General features: G+C 44.8%; 1 protein-coding gene across 2 annotated transcripts in view; it reads right to left on the minus strand.

Moving 5' to 3' along the window:
* TMEM184B (transmembrane protein 184B) overlaps positions 1-18196 on the minus strand; it is a 32555-nt gene that overhangs the window by 11731 nt on the left and 2628 nt on the right. For both annotated transcript variants that reach the window (XM_071551770.1, XM_071551769.1), the window contains exons 2-4: positions 5965-6225; positions 3504-3669; positions 142-232 (exon numbers count right to left, since the gene is read on the minus strand). In XM_071551770.1, coding sequence (XP_071407871.1) covers positions 142-232; positions 3504-3669; positions 5965-6165 — 458 coding nt within the window. In that variant the 5' untranslated portion in view covers positions 6166-6225. The remainder of the gene's footprint in view (positions 1-141; positions 233-3503; positions 3670-5964; positions 6226-18196) is intronic.

The raw sequence follows: 18196 nt of genomic DNA on the forward strand, positions 1-18196 counted from the left end.
TGATAAATAATCGCCATTCACGTTGCCCGGTCCCAGCAGACATTTAACACATGACACAGTTTTTCAGGACAGGGATAAGAGGAAAAGTAGATGAGCACAGAAAGAGGACAGCGTCATGCTGTAAGCACAGTAAATACTCACTCAATTGGTTTCCCTCTGATCTCAGACATGATGGAACTCTCCCCTCCCAAGTACTCATAGCAGAGGCTGAGAAAGTTGTATATTACAAAGGCTGCAAAGACAATAACCAGAGTAAAATGACAACCAACTTCAAAACAGGTGCAAGGAGTACAGGCAACAGACCAAACATAAGCAGGGACTGCTTATGCAGCACCTTTCCTTTCAAAGCACTCCAGACTATTTTCACTGCATTTATCATCCTACCTCAGCACTCACAAGATCATCTGAACTGGAGCTTGGCCAAGGTCCCAGGCCAGTTCTATGACTCATGCCAAAAGGGTCACAGAACCATTTAAAACTGTGGTCAGTCTCTGTTTTACTTGGCATCTGTAAGATGTCACTCTTTACAGGGTTCCTGTGCATTAGTCTAGGACATTACACTGGTACTAAATATCTAGGAATGATACCTCTGATCCATTAACCATATGTTATCTCCTGTATATACGTTTTAGCTGATGAACACACTTTTTCTCTGTCAGGTAACCAGACTATAGACATAAGAGTTGGAGAAACAGAGAGGTTTTAGTGAAACACTGTTTTCATCTCTGGTGGAGATTTTTGAAAAACAAGCTTCATTTCCCCAGAAAGATGAAATTTCTTGTCTACTGAATAAACTTCTCCATAGGCCACTATGCCTTCCCCAGCAACACGGTACAGATGACAAAGAGCTTCCTTGGACTGACTGCTAATGGTCTGTCCCATTTCAGTTCTCCGTAACTACAGAGCTATTTCCTTTTCATGGGATCCAAATCCACTTAAAGGCATGGAGTAAGCCTCTATGTGCCCTGTCTGCCATCCTCTAGACTTGTTATACTTGCTGTTGGACGCTCAGAGTTGTGGTATTTTTTAGGGCAAGGACTGTACTACCAAGTTTGTCACATACAGCCTTGGGGCAAAATGGCAGAGCAGATGACCCTTTATTCAACATTATTTTCTATGGTCGTCTGTACCAAGACATTCTCTGGAATGACAACACACAAATCCTACTTTTTGCTTCAAATAATTTGGGATAGAAACAGAAGTCTTGAAGAACTTTGAACTAAAAACAGAAGCCTAATAATGTACGGCACTGAGAAGCTGATCTCCTCAAGCAGCCAGTTATTAGACCTGAGGTCAATTTTTCCACGTGGATGAACTTCCAAAGTCAGACACCAACTGTAATTCTTCTGAGCATCCAAACTATGCTCTGGCAAAGAGGTACTCACTGGTCTCCAAAACACTCATTGTCTCAAAACATTGTACTTATGGCAGGTAGGCATGTGTAGCTGGCACCAATGCTATGGGCACATAAAAGCCAATGGAACATACCTGCTTCCATGTAATTGGGATATTGTTACTCCCTCTGTAATCCTTATTATTGAACAAAGTTCACACAGTAATGACTTTGCCAAAGCCTTAATTAGGAGAGAAAACACCAACCATGGAAAACTTATTTAAATAACTGTGGAAACCCCTTATGCCTTCAATATTCCTGCAACTTAGCTGACAGCTCCCAGCACCTAGAGGAAGAAAAGCTGAGCTTTTCCTATTGTCCTCCAGTGACCCCTGCCCTCTGATGTGGTCATTACAATACCAGTCCAATACCAGACACTAGGGAAGAGATGACATCAGAGGAAGAAAACAAAACAAAAGGAACAAAAGGGAGGGAGAAACATCTGCCCATCCATCCCCAAAAGAAATAAGTGATAGATATCAAAGCTCATCACAACAACAAAAGAACACTTTTCCCATTCCTGATCCACATTCACTCGATGGTACTCATGACATCAACATAACAAAAAGCCCAATCTACTTGTGTACAGAAACAGTCACATGACAGAGCAACACCAAGGCATGCTCCTCTAGCACACACTATGAAATGCAGTTCGCAAATGGATCAAGACAGTTTTCAAAATTTATTAGCAAGATCTTCTCCTCCCATTTCATAACAGAGGTACTCCCCACTTTGCAACCTAAAACCTTCCCAAAAAAAGAAAGGACAAGGTGGATGTCAAGGGAGGGAGAGAACAAAAAGCTGTTTTGAAGTGATCCCCAGAAAAAACGAGGGAGAGAACCTGCTTTCCAAAGGTGCTTTCACCTCCATCTCTATAGTTTTTTTCACACAGGCCAGTGTGCCAAGGTGAACGCTGGAGCATGGGCTGCCTCCTGACCAGATGCTCAAGTGTTTGCAAACTCCCAGAGAAAGTGAGGCAGAGGGACACTGCCTGTTGCTAGGAGAGGAGTTTCACAGAGCAGCAGGTTTCCTGCTAGACCTAGACACACATGCAGGGCAGGGAAAGAAAAAACCAGGCCCAAACAAAGATGCCTTCTGCATCACGTGTGCATGTCTGCCATCTGCTGCTGCATCTCAGAGCATTGTTGTGGATGTGAAGGAGGGCCTGCTCGTCCCTTCAGCTGATTAACTTGTTCACGTGGCCAGGGGCAATGCAGATCTCACCAAAACAACTGTACCAATGAGTTATAATTTAATGAGGGTATAGTGATAAACTGCCCTCAAAAATACACTGCTAGAGTGCAGTTTCTCCTGATGGGTGAGTAGAGGGTTCTTTCAGGATGAGATCAGGAGGGAAGTTAAGACAACATATACTGGAGCATAACAATTCCCCTCACACAAAGCATTAGTGGTATTACATTATCTGTAGCAGATAACCAAAACAAAGCAATCAAAGTAACTCATCCTGAACATGGCACCCCCTCTCCTGCAGGACTCCAAAGCACTTTACAGCTCACCAGTCCCAACACATGGTGGCTGTGCTACACTGTACAAGCACACAATTGGCCACAGGATGGGACCAGAAGAATACATTGCTAACACACTTCACCAGGAAAGCAGAACAAAACAAGTGTTTGGCTCCTGAGTAGGTGCTGTTTGAGGAGCCAGGAGCTAAGCAATACCTCGCTTTGTAACATCCAGATACAATCAGATTTTTTTGGTTTCACACCCTCCTGAAGCAAAAGACCCAAGAAAACCATAAACTTGGTCTGTACAGAACACTGGAGGAGGAAAGGCTCAACACCTCTGGTCAGGCTTAGAGGCCAGTGAGGGGACAGGGCTTTGAGCAACCTGATCTAGTGAAACATGTCCCAGTCCATGGCAGGGGTGCTGCACTAGATGATCCTTAAAGGTCCTTCCTGACCCAAACCCTAAGATTCTATGATTTTCAGTCACTAAGTAAGTCATGGTCATCCAGTTAGGCACACCATAAAACTTTGTTTCAGTAGGTGATAGCGATGCTTTCTCCATGCTCTCAACTAGAAATAAAGTTCTCTCAGGGCAGAGAGAACTTCCCACCACCCCCATTTTCTGTCTGACCCCTCCTTACCTTCATAGCAGTCCCGGACTGTGCCAAAGTAAACATAGTACTGATCATTGGTGAAGAACAGGAGGCTGAGCCATGAGTCAAAGGCATAAATGGGCACAATGAAGAGGATCCGAACGATGTAGCGCTGTTCGTTTGGGCAGCTATAGCAGCGAAGATGCATGTAGATCTGACAGGGTGGAGAGGGGAGACCAGGATCAGTATAGGGAATAGAGAAGGAAAAGTAGAACTGGAGAGTCAATTGGGCCAGGAAAAACAAACTCAGTAAATCACCTCTCAATTGTCACCAGAAGCCTCGAGGTGATGAACATAAAAGAAAAAATAAATTACTGTTATCATATGGCACTGATATAATAATCCTCAGTTTGCAGAGAGGGGGAAGGAGAAGGAAGAGGAAATGGAGACATTTCTAATCCAGTTTCTTATAGGGAATTAATTTACTGTTACATCACCTTGCCCACATTCTTCTGTTCAAACCTTTTTTTCCAGTTATCAGTCCTACATTCCTGCTATTCTCTTTTAAGTATCTAAGATGCATAATACTGCAGGCTGCTTTTCTCTGAAGAGGGAAGGTACATAAGGTACATGCACTTAAACACATGCTCCTTCTGAAAACTCTCACTCTCTGGGCAGTTTTGTTTCACCTGAAACAACCTAAGAGAGCCCTCCAGAGCACAGGCAAAAGCTGATAAGCCACAGCCAATCTGCTCAAAAAGTGTCCTTCTGGACACTGGTGACAGCATAGCCACAAAGTGACAACCATCGAGGGAGCACTGTGCTCATGCAACATGCTCAAAGGAACCACAGAGCCACAGCATTTGTTTTGTCCAATTGTTTGGACACATGCCAATCCTCTAAGTCACTGGCTGGGGGAGGGCAGTGTCCCCACCCTACCTGCTCCCACCCCTCAGTTTGTTAGCCATCATTAAATCCCACACCTAAGATGCTTTTTCACAGAATACCCACCTTCTGAAAAAGGTATTAACCACAAGCACACCCTGAAGATGAGCACAACTCCTGCAATGGCCTAATAACATGGCCAGAGCTCCAGTGCGAGTTGTCGGTACTCTCTGTCGATCACGGAGTCAGCAGAGGCAAAGCCTCTATACTGTGACTCTCATCGAGCTGCTGCACTAACTGCTGCAATTATTAACAGCCAGTTTATTATATACGTGCTTCACGACTGACTGATTCTGCTGTCTGGAGAGGCACAAATGTTTGTTTGAAGCTTCAACCTGCATTTGAGGGTGTTGTGAGGATTCTTCAGGGTCTAGCAAAACATACACTGATGATCTCACCTTTCTCTCGTAAGGGAGACAGGCCTCTCTCTCCCCGGCAGTTTGTTGCTTATCCCTCCCTGCCTCTTGGACAGATCTCGTCAAAATTGACTGGAGTTCTCAAAAATACTTCCATTTCCTCTCCCTACCCCATGAGGAGATCAGAGAAACCTCATTTCCTGAAGAGAACAGGTTGAAAATAAACTAACAAACCTTATGGATATTTTTGCCCTGGGACAATCCCAGTGACACATCTCACCCAGCACAGGGACAGCTGACACCAGAGTTCGGATGACTCCAAGCTCCGCCCTTGGGATGTCAAAAGAGCCCTGTGATCTGTGTGCCTACACAAGCACAGGAGCTGCTGCTGTGTCAGAGGACAACAGTGTGTTTCAATCAACAGTGTCTCTCTGGCACTGCTGTCCATCGGTTTCTTTGGAGAAGGGCATTAATGCCTAACTGTGCAATGCTACACTGCGGAAGAAAATTTCTTCCTACCCTCAGCAGGCAATCAATTTGACAGGAGGATCCATGGCACTTGTAATTGTTACCCAAGCTGGTGAAACTGCAGGTGTTACTCTTATTCATCTGTGACTAATCCATTTTTTAACTTCACTAGCCCCTGTACTCCATTAACAGGCTGTAGTTTCCTAGATTCTAGTCATCGCTCTGGAATCTACAATCCACCAGGTACAAAACACAGGTTGATAAATAACAGGGCTTGTGTTTCCCCACTGTGTTTTTCAGTTCACATGACAACCACATAAAAGAGAAGTATGGAACAGGATGCAGGGTTTGACTTGTTCTGGCTCCCAGGACACCTGCACCAGGAAGAGAGGAGGGAAGAAAAATTGAAATAAAGTATTTCCTGCTACTCCTTTCCGCTGCAGAGTTCAGCATGTGGAATCCACTGGCACAGGAGATCAAAGGAAGAATGTCAAACAACAGGTGACTACCATCTTTTAGCTAACAGCTGACACAATAACAAAATGGCTAGCTTCAGCTACAAGGCCTGTGAAAGGGTGGTCTGAGATAACACACATCACTGCAAACACTGAAGAGATGGCCAAATGTTTTACACCTGCTAGTTTTAGAGTCTGCTTCCTCTCCGTTCACACTATGGAAATGGTCTGGTCTTCCATGTGGGGAAAGGGAAAGGATGAGAAATATGAGTGACAGGGTTTTACCTGATGGCAGGTGATGAGCAAAGCTGTCCATACAAAGAAACCTGAGATAGCCTGAGCAGCAGTGGTCATGAGGAATATTGGCTGCTCCACAGCTGTGGGACTGCCATCCTCTGGCATCCAGGAGAAGTTAGGAGCCACAGCTGGAGTGGTAGCAGTTGACCCCAGTCTGGGGGCTGCAGTGACATCAGTCATCATTATCATGGTGCCTTTTGGTGTGAGGTTCCAGTTGGGATTGCTAAGGAGCTGCCCACGAGACAAGACCTGTCAAGGAAGAGAACCATAAAGCAATTGAACTCAGCTGAAAGGACTCTGGAGCACAACAGTTACAGTACTTTGCATCTCACATGCCTTTCACCAGGCTGCTCACATGTTTTAGGAACAGAACCTAGATAAGCCAGCCACTGTCACCCCTCGTGACACAAATAATCATGTGGTGTTCAGGAACCTCTCACATCCTCCCTGAGATCCTGAAACCCTGCCACTGCCACCACCTTACTGCAGTAACACCATTTCAGCACAGGATGAACAGAGCATTCACCTGAGATCATACAATCATAAAATGGTTTTGGTTGGAAGGGATCTTAAAGATGATCTTGTTCCAACACCCCTGTCATGGGCAGGGACACCTTCCACTAAACCAGGTTGCTCAGAGTCCCATCCAACCTAGCCTTGAACACTTCCAGAGTTGGGGTTCTATAACTTCTCTGGGCAACTTGTTCCACTGCCTCACCACTCTCACAGTAAAGAATTTCTTCTTAATATCTAATTTAAGCTACTCTCTTTTAGTTCAAAACCCTTCCCACTTGCCCTATCACTACAGGTCCTTGTAAAAAGATAAGAAGGAAGTATCTTAATCATCCATACTGGAAAATGACAGGCACGCCTAAGTTAACAGCTCTACTTTCCACAAAAGCACGGGCTATTTTGCCATGTCCTTGTGTCATGGTTAGCCTGCTAAGTAGCAAAAGGCAACAAGAAAATGTGCCACTGTGTCCCAGTGCCACTGTGCAGCAAGAGGAGCAGGGCAAAGACTATTCTTATTCCTTCAGCAAGCAGTCCCACCTCTCCTACTGCCATGTTGAAAACCACACTCAGCCCAAAGCACCCTCACTGGAAGGATACACACTGAAAGCTTTGCTTGCTTTGAGAGCATGAAGAGCATGAAGGTCATGTTTCTAACAACATTGCTACTCTTAGCCTGTTAGTAATTCTAGTAACTTAGCATGACTTTCTACATGATGTGAATTCAACCTAATTGGCTTTTAAAAGCCAGGTGACCCATGAAAGCACACCCAGAACACAAGAATACGCAAGATTTCAAAACAGCACAACCCTTGGCCATTTCCTGGATAAAAACCTATCTTCTTTCAACGGAACAAATTCTTGAAGGTGTAAGATCTAAAGGAGCTATTATTTTCAATTTGGTTGTAAGCAGGCTCCAGTGTGACCTCTGGATTGCAGGACAATAATCCACTTAAACCAAGATCACAAGCAGTCAACCATTGGTTCTGTCCATTAGAAGAGCTGCTTCTGGTGTGATTGCAGCAGAGACATGGCTATCGAGACCAACAGTATAATGCTGCCTCCTTCTGATAACCTCCTAATAGTTTATGGAATATCCTTTCTGAAAAACACAAGACACAGCTCATATGCAGGCCTTTATGATCAGCAAATGGAAAGGGCTTTATAAAGGCCAATGATCCATCACCACTGCCTACAGCTGCAGCAGGGAAGGACATGCCTGACAGATACTGACAGGCCATTACGAAATAGGGAACATCCACTTGCAGAGGAACTGCCCTGGCCCTGCTTCACCTGAAGCCACAGCACAAACTGAGGGACAGGTACCCAGTTGTTATGGGTCTAGGTGGCCTAAATCTGGGCTCTGAAGTTCAGACTAGGCCGAGGCTGTCAGCTGACTTGAGCTGGGCTGAGCTAACAGCTGACTTCTTCTAGCCAGTAATATATGTAGTTTTAGTATAAATGTGGTTTGAAGTGGTTTTTCCCTTCCCCCTCTCTTTTCCTCCCTTTCCTTGGTGTTAGGAGGGAGGCTTTTCTCTCTGTACTTGGGGGAGTTGGCAGTTGCTTATCTCAAACCAAGACACCAGTAAAAGCAGAGGGCCAGAGGCAAGTCCTTTCCACATGCACACTAAGGTGTGCAAATGGCCCCTCCAGCACAGGCTTTTCCAAAGCACACAGCTGCATCAGTGGTGTGCAGCACTCTGATGTTACTTATGCCACAGTCCACTTTATTCCTGCTTTCTTCCACGGCGGAAAGAGGAAAATCCTGAGAAAGACCCAGATTTGTTTAAGCAGATATTATCTTACTATATAGATGGAGCTGCACTACTGCTGTGGTTTAATTTACAAACTAATCATCCAACTTGGCTTTTCTTCATTCTTTTCAGTTGTTTTCCCTGCTCTGAGTTCCAGTTTTCCGTAACTGCACGTACAGCAGGGTAATTCCTTTTCAGTCCTGATCAGCACAGGAAATCTAACTGTTCAGTTTTGAGCTTCAATACACACAAACATTTCATTATCTACACTGTATCTAAAACTTTGGAGAGGAAGGCTGGATGGAGATGTTACAAGGTAGCAACTGAACACTCACAGTGCTGAGACAGTGCTTCCACTAAGCTCATGAAGGGCACATCTAGAATGAAATCAGAGCAGATGCACCTGTGGTTAACCTAGGTCTAAAAAGAGTCCAGTCAGCTGCAATCCTGCACATCCCAGTGCACGTTGGGAGCTATGCAAGAGAGGAAGCTGCTAAGTCGTTCCTAAAGTTCACAGGGGAGAGGATCTGTACATCAGACCACAAGTGGTAGGAGGAACAGGACATAGACATCCACACTCTGGCTAATGAAACCACATCACCAGCACAGAGCCAAATGCAGTGTCAGTAACATCAGCAGAAGTGAAGGTCTGAAAGGGAATTCTTCCACGTCTCTGCACTCATTTTAAAAGAAGTGGAAACAGCAAAAAGTCATCAACAAGCATTTTGACATGACAAGAGTTACGTATTCAGAAGCTGGGTCACTTGTAAGTTCAAGTTGTGTATGTAACCTTAACACTGCCCCCTTGTGATTAGACATCAACCACCATTAATTACATGATTGTGTATCATTTTTCACCAAATCCCCTTTACCTGACACAGTCATTGAAATTAGTAACCCTTCCCAGCACTGTGTTCTGAAAGAAAACATACAAACTTTGTACAAACTAGGGTTCCACTTCTCCTACCCCAAACCTCAATCCACCTCACCTGTGAGCACCCCTCTGTTCCTTCAGGCTTGCCCCTGAGGACAGCTTTTTATTCACTTGATACTTTTTATTGGTTCTGTGCATCAGTTCACAGTTCATTTTTCTTGCTAGTGAAACATGAGGGAATGTTGTACTCCCAAACCTGTAAAATTAACATACACCTTCCCAATTATCCCTTCTAATCTCAAGTCCCACACATCATAGCTAAAGTGATGGGTGTAAGCAGTGCACAAAGCTGTTATGAAAGACTTTTGTATGCAAGAAGCTGAAGCTGTAAATCTGACCTATACTTCAGAAAAATAGATAAATGCACAGATAATTGGTGCCTTAACCAGGTCAGTGGATTTTGGCTCATCCACTACAACCAGCTCAGCCTGTTAGCTCCTCTTTTGCTGTGTTAAAAAGAGCATCATGCGGGTGGGCTGTGGCAACTCTTAACAGGCAAAGACTTCTGAGATGCCTCTTGCCCTCCGTGCAACAGGACACAAGCCCAGCAAATCATCAAAAAAGGTTTCCAAAAAAGGTGGCGGCTGAAAGCATGGCATAGCAAACATGCTGCCTTGACAAGCTACAGGTCAAGCACTTTGACCTGAACAGCTTCCCCTCTTGCCTGACACTGTGAATGTGTTCTGATCCTTGCATCTTGGACACCCACCTCCGTCGCACCCACCTCCATCACAGCCCAAGTCAGTGCCACAATATCCCTTCCTGCTTCCTCTCACATCTGGGTAAAAAGGTCCTTTCCAACAGCCACAAAGGTATCCCCTCCATCTTCTCCACTCTCCCACTTTGCTACTCCAGTTGCAATGACCTGACATCAGTCAGGCTCCTGGCTGTGATCTCTTCCCGCTGCCCCTCCCAGCTGACTGTATTTCTCTGTTGTTTCTTGCATATTTCACACTCCCTGGGACAACTGTCTTTTTGTTCTCTGCCCATACAGTTCCCAGCACTGCAAGGTACCAAACCATGAGGAAGCTGCTTGACATTACCATAAGTCAAATTAGGGCCACTGAGAAACATGAATTACCAATGCAATACAAACCAATCTAACGCAGACAAAATTTTGAAGAGTTCCTCACTCTTTTGCCATACCCTGTTTTTCTCTGCCCCTCTCTTTCATCTCTGCCTCACTGCTCCCCATTCAATGGAGAGTAAAGTTACTTGTATACTTATTCTCCCTCTCTGGAAAGCTCTCCTAAATATAGGAAAATATTTCAACACTTTTAAATTTCAGTCTTGAAGCTTTCCCCATCTCCAGCTGACTACCTTGCTCTCCCCAGAGGAAATCTGAAATATACAGGACCAGGAGAACAGGGAGCCAGGAGAAGCACCAAATTTTGGAAACTGGAAACATGCACACATTAAAGTACATCTAGGTAAACACACAGGCTTTCCAACACAGGCTTAGGTGTATTTCAGGATGGCCACAGGAAACTTGGATCAGAGCTAGTACAATTCTTCAGGCAGTGTTTAGGTCTTTGTGAGGTCTATACACAACAATCTCCAAGGTGGAAGGCAGAGATCAAACCCCCATCCCCCACGAGCTGTTACCTGTTCCTGCTCAGAAATCATTACAAGTTACATGCATTAGAGCAAGGCAGGACCTTGTACAGCCAGAGCATTGGCTTAAACACCAACCGAGTCCCAGCTTAAACTTATCTAACCGATGTTCTGAAAGCACTTTAGGAGTATTAGGGTCTGCTCTCAATGCAATAAGGGGAAGAGCAAACAAAACAAAGCTTGTGCTATTTCCGTCAAGATATGTATATGTATGGCCAGATCTCATGAACGCAGATTTGGGCAGGGCTCTCCCCATGTGCCCTTCCAGCCTGCACAGTGGATTTTTAGGTGAGGCACAGCCTGCACAGAACTGGCCCCACCGTTTAAGTCCTAAGGTCCATCTGCCACGGCCGAGCGAGCTTGGACAGTGACAGTGAAGTCCTCGGGACTGTCACAGCACCCGGTACTGACCGGGGCTGACCCTGCTGAGCATTCGAGATGTGACGGGATGGGATGGCAGGGAGGCATTGAACTGCCAGGGGACAGTCCCACTGAGACTCGAACTCAGGTCCTTGGGATTCAGAGTCCAGAGTGCTCTCCATTACACTATGGGACCGCTCTCTATCAAGATAACTATCCTGATAAAAACCTAGAGATGCAAAACACTGTTATTAGGATTCTTCATAGAGAGGAGGTTCTAAACTGCATGGGGACTGATGTAGAGGTGGCTGGGGTGTGTCCACACGGCCTGCAATCCACAGAAAAACAGGAGTGCACTAATTCTCCACTAGGAGCAGATTACCAGTCCTGTATCTTTTGGAAACAGAGACCTTCTGTCTCCAGCATTAACATGGCAGCCACTTCCACTGAAATCAACCTCAGAACAGTAAACAGACAGGATGTGGCACAAACGGAAACAAAAACTTCACTTCTGGCTTGCACAAAGGCAAGCAAGCAAGCAAGACAATGTTACCACTGAGGAGGAGCTATTTCTACATAAACAAACATAAGCAGGGAAACCTCACTTCTGACACAACAGAAGCGGTGTAAGAGGAAGAAAGAAAGGTTCAGTTCCATGGGGTATTTCTGAACACGTATTCAACCACAGTCTGGTAAAGGAGGAGGTGCTGCCAGCTCTGAGCAAGACCTACTGTTGTGCCAGTAGGAAAAGAACCCCAAACAACATGATTCTGAAGCTGTTCTCTCCCATCTGCAAACACAACCTGTGTTTTTAAATAGATCGTCTCATCCAAGGCTGAAAGCATTTAATTTCTAAACTGCTGAGAGAGCAAAGAATGATACTCAAAGCCAACCCATGAAAGAGTCTTAACAGCTAAGCCTCCTTCTGCTGTACAAGACACAATCCAAGGAAACACACACAACCTGCCTGCAAGGTTCTCCTGGAGAGACAAGAAAATGTTCCTCCTTAAAACCCACTCCACACTTACCACAGCTTTAAATACCCACCATGCTGAACCTTGTATCTGTTGAGATACCACAAAACCATCCTCCACTCTCCTCTTAAGTTCTTATTCCTCCAAGAGTTTATCCATTAAATTATCCTTATTCTGAATCCAAAAAGACCAAAACAGAAGTGCCATGCAGTAGATTAATCAAAGTCTGAACTTTCTGCATCTATTAGGGCACGAGCAAGAGCTTTAATTAATGAAAGCAGGAGCTTAATTTTTTTTCAGAAAGTGCCCTGGACTCACAAGGAATACAAAAACACAGGAGAAAATGGTTCAAGCTTTATTTTAGACTGTTTTAATTATAACAATGTCTAGAATTGCCAACTGGTATCAGCTCTCTCCATTGTGCTTGGTATATATGGCAAATACATAATTGACTTAAGGTCTTTTCAACACCCAAAGGCACAGTATCGCCAGCTGATATGGCAAAAGGTAGAAAAGAAGAAGAGAGAGCCAGGACAAAATAACACTACATAGTAAGAGAATCAGTGGTGCAGCACAAATCAGTGATGGCAATCCAAGAAAAATCAAATGCTTTTACATTTATTGCTTCTTAAATTGCCTTTGCACTCTGGGGTGGCATCTAGTTTACTCAGCTATGAGACATGGAAAGGTCCCAACAGTGCATTTTTAGGCTCCCCAGTAGCACTCCCAAAACAATCTGAGTTAAAAGTATGTGACCTGGCATGCAATTTTAACTCCTACAACTCATTTACATTTTACTACCCATGCTGGGCAAAGCTTTCTTAATGTCAAGTCGGTGACGATCAACCCCCGACACACACCTCATACAAAGGCACACATACATAACTCCAACCACACGTAAGCAGCGCTGTGCTCAGTCACAAGACAGGCTGTTGTAGTTTGGAATTATTATGTAAATTCTCTCCCCTGCCACTAACTGCCCATGCCAGCAGTTAACAAAAAGAAGTAGTTAACTGCTGATCGCTTAGGTGGGGGCAGGTTATCTCTTTTGGTTTTGGGGACATTTTTCCATTCTTAGCGCCGTGTGTGCTGCCGAGGAGGGAAGTTGATCCTTTTTTCTCCTGCTGCTGGCTACTGCTGGGGCTTCTTGCTGAGCCGCTACTTTTTCTCCTCACCACGGCTTTCTCCTGGTTCCTGCATCTGGGGTCCCGGCCTCTGTTCCAGTCCCACCACCGCCTGCACCGTCACGGCCTGCCTGCCCCGGCTGGGGCAGTGACTTGGGAGAAAGAGGTTTGCAGCTGCTTTCCAGGACACGTGGCGGTTCCCCACTTTCAGCTTCCTTTCTTCATTTGGGACAAGAGACACAGAGATCATCTGGGAACTCACCCTGCTGCCAGCCGGGCTGTGACACTGATACTGCCATAAGTATAACTGTTCTCCCCAAGGAAACTTCTTGTTGTGGGGCTTGTTGGTTTGTTTTTTTTTTCTCTGTGGTGTTGGGGAAGCAGTTTGCTCTGGTCTGTTTATAGTTATACCTGTACCTACATATATATATATATATATATATATATATATATATGTATGTATGTATGTATATCAGTTAGGGACAGTTATCCTTCTTGTATTAAAGTTCCTTTTCTTAAATTTGATAAAGAGTGGCGTGATTATTGTGGAGAAGCCCCCCCCTCCGCCCCCGCTTGTGGGTAAACATTTTGGTTTTTCCCCTCAAACCAAGACACAGGAATTCACAGGACTTACAAACACACGCAGGGATTGAATCTACAGTTACTGCACTTCCTATCAGCTTAACGTGCTTTTCTGTCTGCACTACAAATTCAGACCCAAATGCAGTTCTTGTCAACGTTATTTCTCTAGAGGAGTGAGCACTCTGAATGCTGAAGAGACATCCCAGCCACAATTTTCACAGCTGTCTGTACAGTCAGTGAAACAAAACAAGAGTGTCACTGGGACACGGAACCAGCAGCAGCAGAGCAGGAAGACTACTGGCCTCAGAAGCAGAAAGTGGAGGAGTCAGGCACCTGAAAAGACCAAAACACAGGGCAAAGTGCACATTCACTAAGCAATACTCAAGAGATGATCCAAAGCCTACCTACATACAACAGCACATCTCACACACAAACAATTTAACCTTCAATAAGGTCACACCACTTCTTTACTCATTTTATGGAAACTAAAATCTGAGAATACCACAAAAATCATCTCTCTCTGCAGCTCATACAGCCCCTTCCCATTTTGCTAATAATCCATAGTCATCTGAAGAGGGACCAGCTTCCCCTCCCCATGCCCCCATTTAAAAACCCATAATCAACAATAAAGCCCTTTTACCCTGAGTCATGCACTCTTCTTTCCAGAGTTTTTTTTCTGCTCTATTAATTTCTGTTGTCTCCCTGTATTTGCACAGCACTCCTCTTCCCATCCTCCTTTTTTTTTTTTTGTGGACTGACCAACATTGTGATAGGTCAACATCCATCAAGTCCCTTTTTTGGAAGGGGACAGGAAAAAGAGAGAAAGGGGGAGGGAGATGAGATGGGATGTTCCCCCACCTTCAACCCATTCCTCTGAGAACAGGATCAAACACACTTGGGCCAAGCACTGCACCCCTTTCCCACACTCCCAGCAGCCCCACTCCACACAAACCAGTCAAGCCCTCTGTTCCCAGGGGAGAAACACAGAAAGCCCACAAACATATTCTGCAACTGACATAGGGGAAAGAGACAAGAAGAAAAAGGGTGTGTTGTAAACAGTTGTGTCCAGAGTGACAGAGGAAGTTTGCTTTTCATTTTCCAAATCCTCAAGAATAAAATCAGATCAGAATTTATTCAACCACCACTTGCATTCACTGTTCCCCATCTCCAAGTGTGAAGACAGAGCAGGCAACAGTTGTAAAGTTGCCACAGGGTATATACACTGTTACTCTAAGAAGAATCAGAAGTCTAACTCTACATCAGGATGGAATAGGACTGAACACATGGAAGTCACACACAAAGGCAGTTTTTTTAATATACTGAAATATACTTTTCCACACAGAATATAACTCATAGAATCTTTCAGATTAGATCCATACTTTATAAAGCAAATGTGCTGGAAGAACCCAGACACCTTATCACAGGCCTAGGCAACTGTGCAGCACTGAGGGCAATGGCACATCTGACGTTCCTAACAATCATTTTCTGATGCAGACATGTGGCAGTGTTGTAAAAACAGTGACTCTCAAAAAAGCACCCAAGGCGACTCACTATGAAGCCATTCTGTTATTGCTAAAATAACAACTGGTTGGCTTATTTTTGTTTGTGGGTCGTTGCTTTTTTATTAAACTCTGGCTATAACAAACACACACCCTTCTTAATTCCCCAAAATCCTGATTTCACAGCTCCTGTCCAATGTTACCCCCTCCACACTTCTCTCCTGCACTGCTACTCCATAAAAAAAAAAAATTAAAAATCCTACAGAGAAATCTTCCGAAAGCAGAATCTGGACCTTTGTATTCCTGGATTCATGGGAGAGGAGAACTCCTCCCAGCAAAAAATGCCAGGTTACAGACGCGTCGGTATTAGAGCTTTGCTAGTTACAGAATGAGCCCAGACAGCTCTTCCCTTACAGCCAAGTATCTCTGGAAGCTCACAGGCAGAGAGCAATGCCTGGGGGAGGAACCATTCCCACCTTTGCTGGCTAAAGCACAGCAAGAAGAGGCAGCATCAGAGAGGAAAACCGTGCCCAGCATCCTCTTCCAAAGGCTATTTATGACACAGGACTGGCTGGGAGCTGCTCCCCCTTTCCTGACTCAGCACCAAAACTGACCACAGAGCTTTGCAGAGAAGTCATCAGTCTTGTCAGAAGCTACTAAAAACAGTTCGGGGTGATTCCAAAATCCACCCTCTCTATCCCAAAAGCCATCAACAGCAATGCATTTTCTCTATACAGAAAGAACCACACCTCGTATCTAACTGAGGGGGGCACACTTGAAAAAAAGACAAAACTTCAACCCAATGTTTCCAGACACCATAACATTAAATTACCGAGTTGCACGAAGTTCCCTAAATGGGAATTTATATAAATAACTTCTAGCTTAAGACTCTTGTAAAATCAGCACCATCACAAAGTCTTTGGGAGGGGGGGAAAGGAAGTCTCTAAGGAGAGTTTGGAGGAAGGAGATCACTCCCAGCTCCCATGGGACAATTAGCTGCAAACAGCTTCACCCACCACTAACCAGTGTTTCCCAGCAAAACTGGCAAGGAGACAAGCTGTGGTGAGACACCAAGAAAAAGTCACTCTCTTCTGATTTGCCTCCTCAGGTGACTGACTCGTCCAGGTTCATTTTAGGCAGTCTGGACAGAGGCACAGCAATGGACATGGCTGCTGCCTGGCCTGCGTCTGTGCTGCAGATGAGAAGGCAGCTGCACCTCCCGAGCAATGGGCTCAGCACCCACCAACAGCATTCATGTCAAGCTCTGCAGCCTGGAGAGGGAACGCTGCAACAGCAAGGTCAGCTTTTAAGGTATTATCTCATCTCCTCCTGGAAGCCTCACTGCTGCACTACATAACATGCTGCAGTCATGTTCTCTGCTGAATCAGAAGGACCTTTTTCTGCTTTTTTGTCACAAAGTTTATCAAGGGCCACAGGTACAACATACCTGGGCAGAGAGGAACACTTTCCAGTTAGACACAAAGAATTTGAGGCCATGACACTCTCTATGCTCTTGGTCACTCTCCATTATACAACATCCTGAAATAGCTGATCCTTTCAGCATCATCAGACTCACAAGCACTGTGACTGTAGAATAATAATAGCAATATTCCCATCCTTTGAATACAGAGACAGATTTGAGGCTGGGGAGCAAAATATCCAGGTACTCTATGGGTTAATGCTGCAGGTAGAGCATGTAAGTTTTCAGGTTTCCTGTAAATTATACCCTCGGAAGCTATAAAGACCTGCTCAGACCCAGATATAGCAGAGTTCCTGAGCAACTTGCCTAAACACTGCATTTTCCCTGGAGACAGTTTGCTCTGTTGCTTTTCCAGACACGCTACTTACACAATCACAAAAAAACCCTCATGGAAGTTGAGCTGATTTTTAGATTAGAGAGAACCTGGCTATGAGCAAGAACTCCAGTCCCCTGCCTCTTCCTAGAGGAGGGAGACTCTGAGGCGAGACTCCTGGAGGGTGGCTGCAACTCACTGCTTCAGCTGGCAGAATTTCACTTCCAAAACTGTCCTGGGAAATTGCTGCTCTGAAAGTATGTCCAGTTGCTTTCTCCAAAAGTAGTCCATAAAGAAAAAAAAAAGAAAAAAATGAAGAAGAAAAAAAACCCACCATCAAACCCCTTTCCACAGTGGTGTTTTCAGTTCATGCACTCTAATATTCTACAGTTATTTTAGCTCAGTGTTTTAATCCATCTGATCAGAGTGTCAAACCACTTTCAGAGTCTCAGGTGTTCTAGTAGGGTGTACTGTCTTGACAGGAAACCGTTCTTCCACCACAAGAATGCAAATTCCAAAGAGTTTGGACAGGAGCAAGAACAGCATCCAACACACACCCCTTGCTCCATGCAAACAGCTGGGCAAGTCAACACACAAAACTCATGCAACACAATTCCCTACAACACCTCAACTTCCAGGGCCTTGTGAGCACAATCAATCACAACCCCTAAAACACAGAAAAGCTTCTGCCCCCAGCCCCAGCCGTTCAGTAACACACAGCTGCTTTGTTACACTGACAGCCAGCAACAGTCCCGGACTAGAAAAGCTCGACTGTACAAAGGTTAAATGCAATTCCTCTCTGAGGCTTGACCATCCTCAGCATTTTGTACACAAACCACCTGTACACTCACTGCTGCTTTCCTTGGTTTCCTCAGTTTTAGTCTGGACGTACTGAGAAAACTAAACAGAGAAGTGACTGTTCAGAATCAACAAGTCTGGTTCGAAACTTCGTATTTTACCCCAACCTTCAATACTTTGAATAATTCAACACTGGGCTCTTGAAGCAGCTAGAGCCAAACAACAAATATCTCCTGAGGAATTCACTGCATCCACCAGCCAGTGCTGCAAGAGCTGAA

The sequence above is a fragment of the Pithys albifrons genome, chromosome 3, assembly GCF_047495875.1.
Source record: "Pithys albifrons albifrons isolate INPA30051 chromosome 3, PitAlb_v1, whole genome shotgun sequence".
Lineage (NCBI taxonomy): Eukaryota > Metazoa > Chordata > Aves > Passeriformes > Thamnophilidae > Pithys > Pithys albifrons.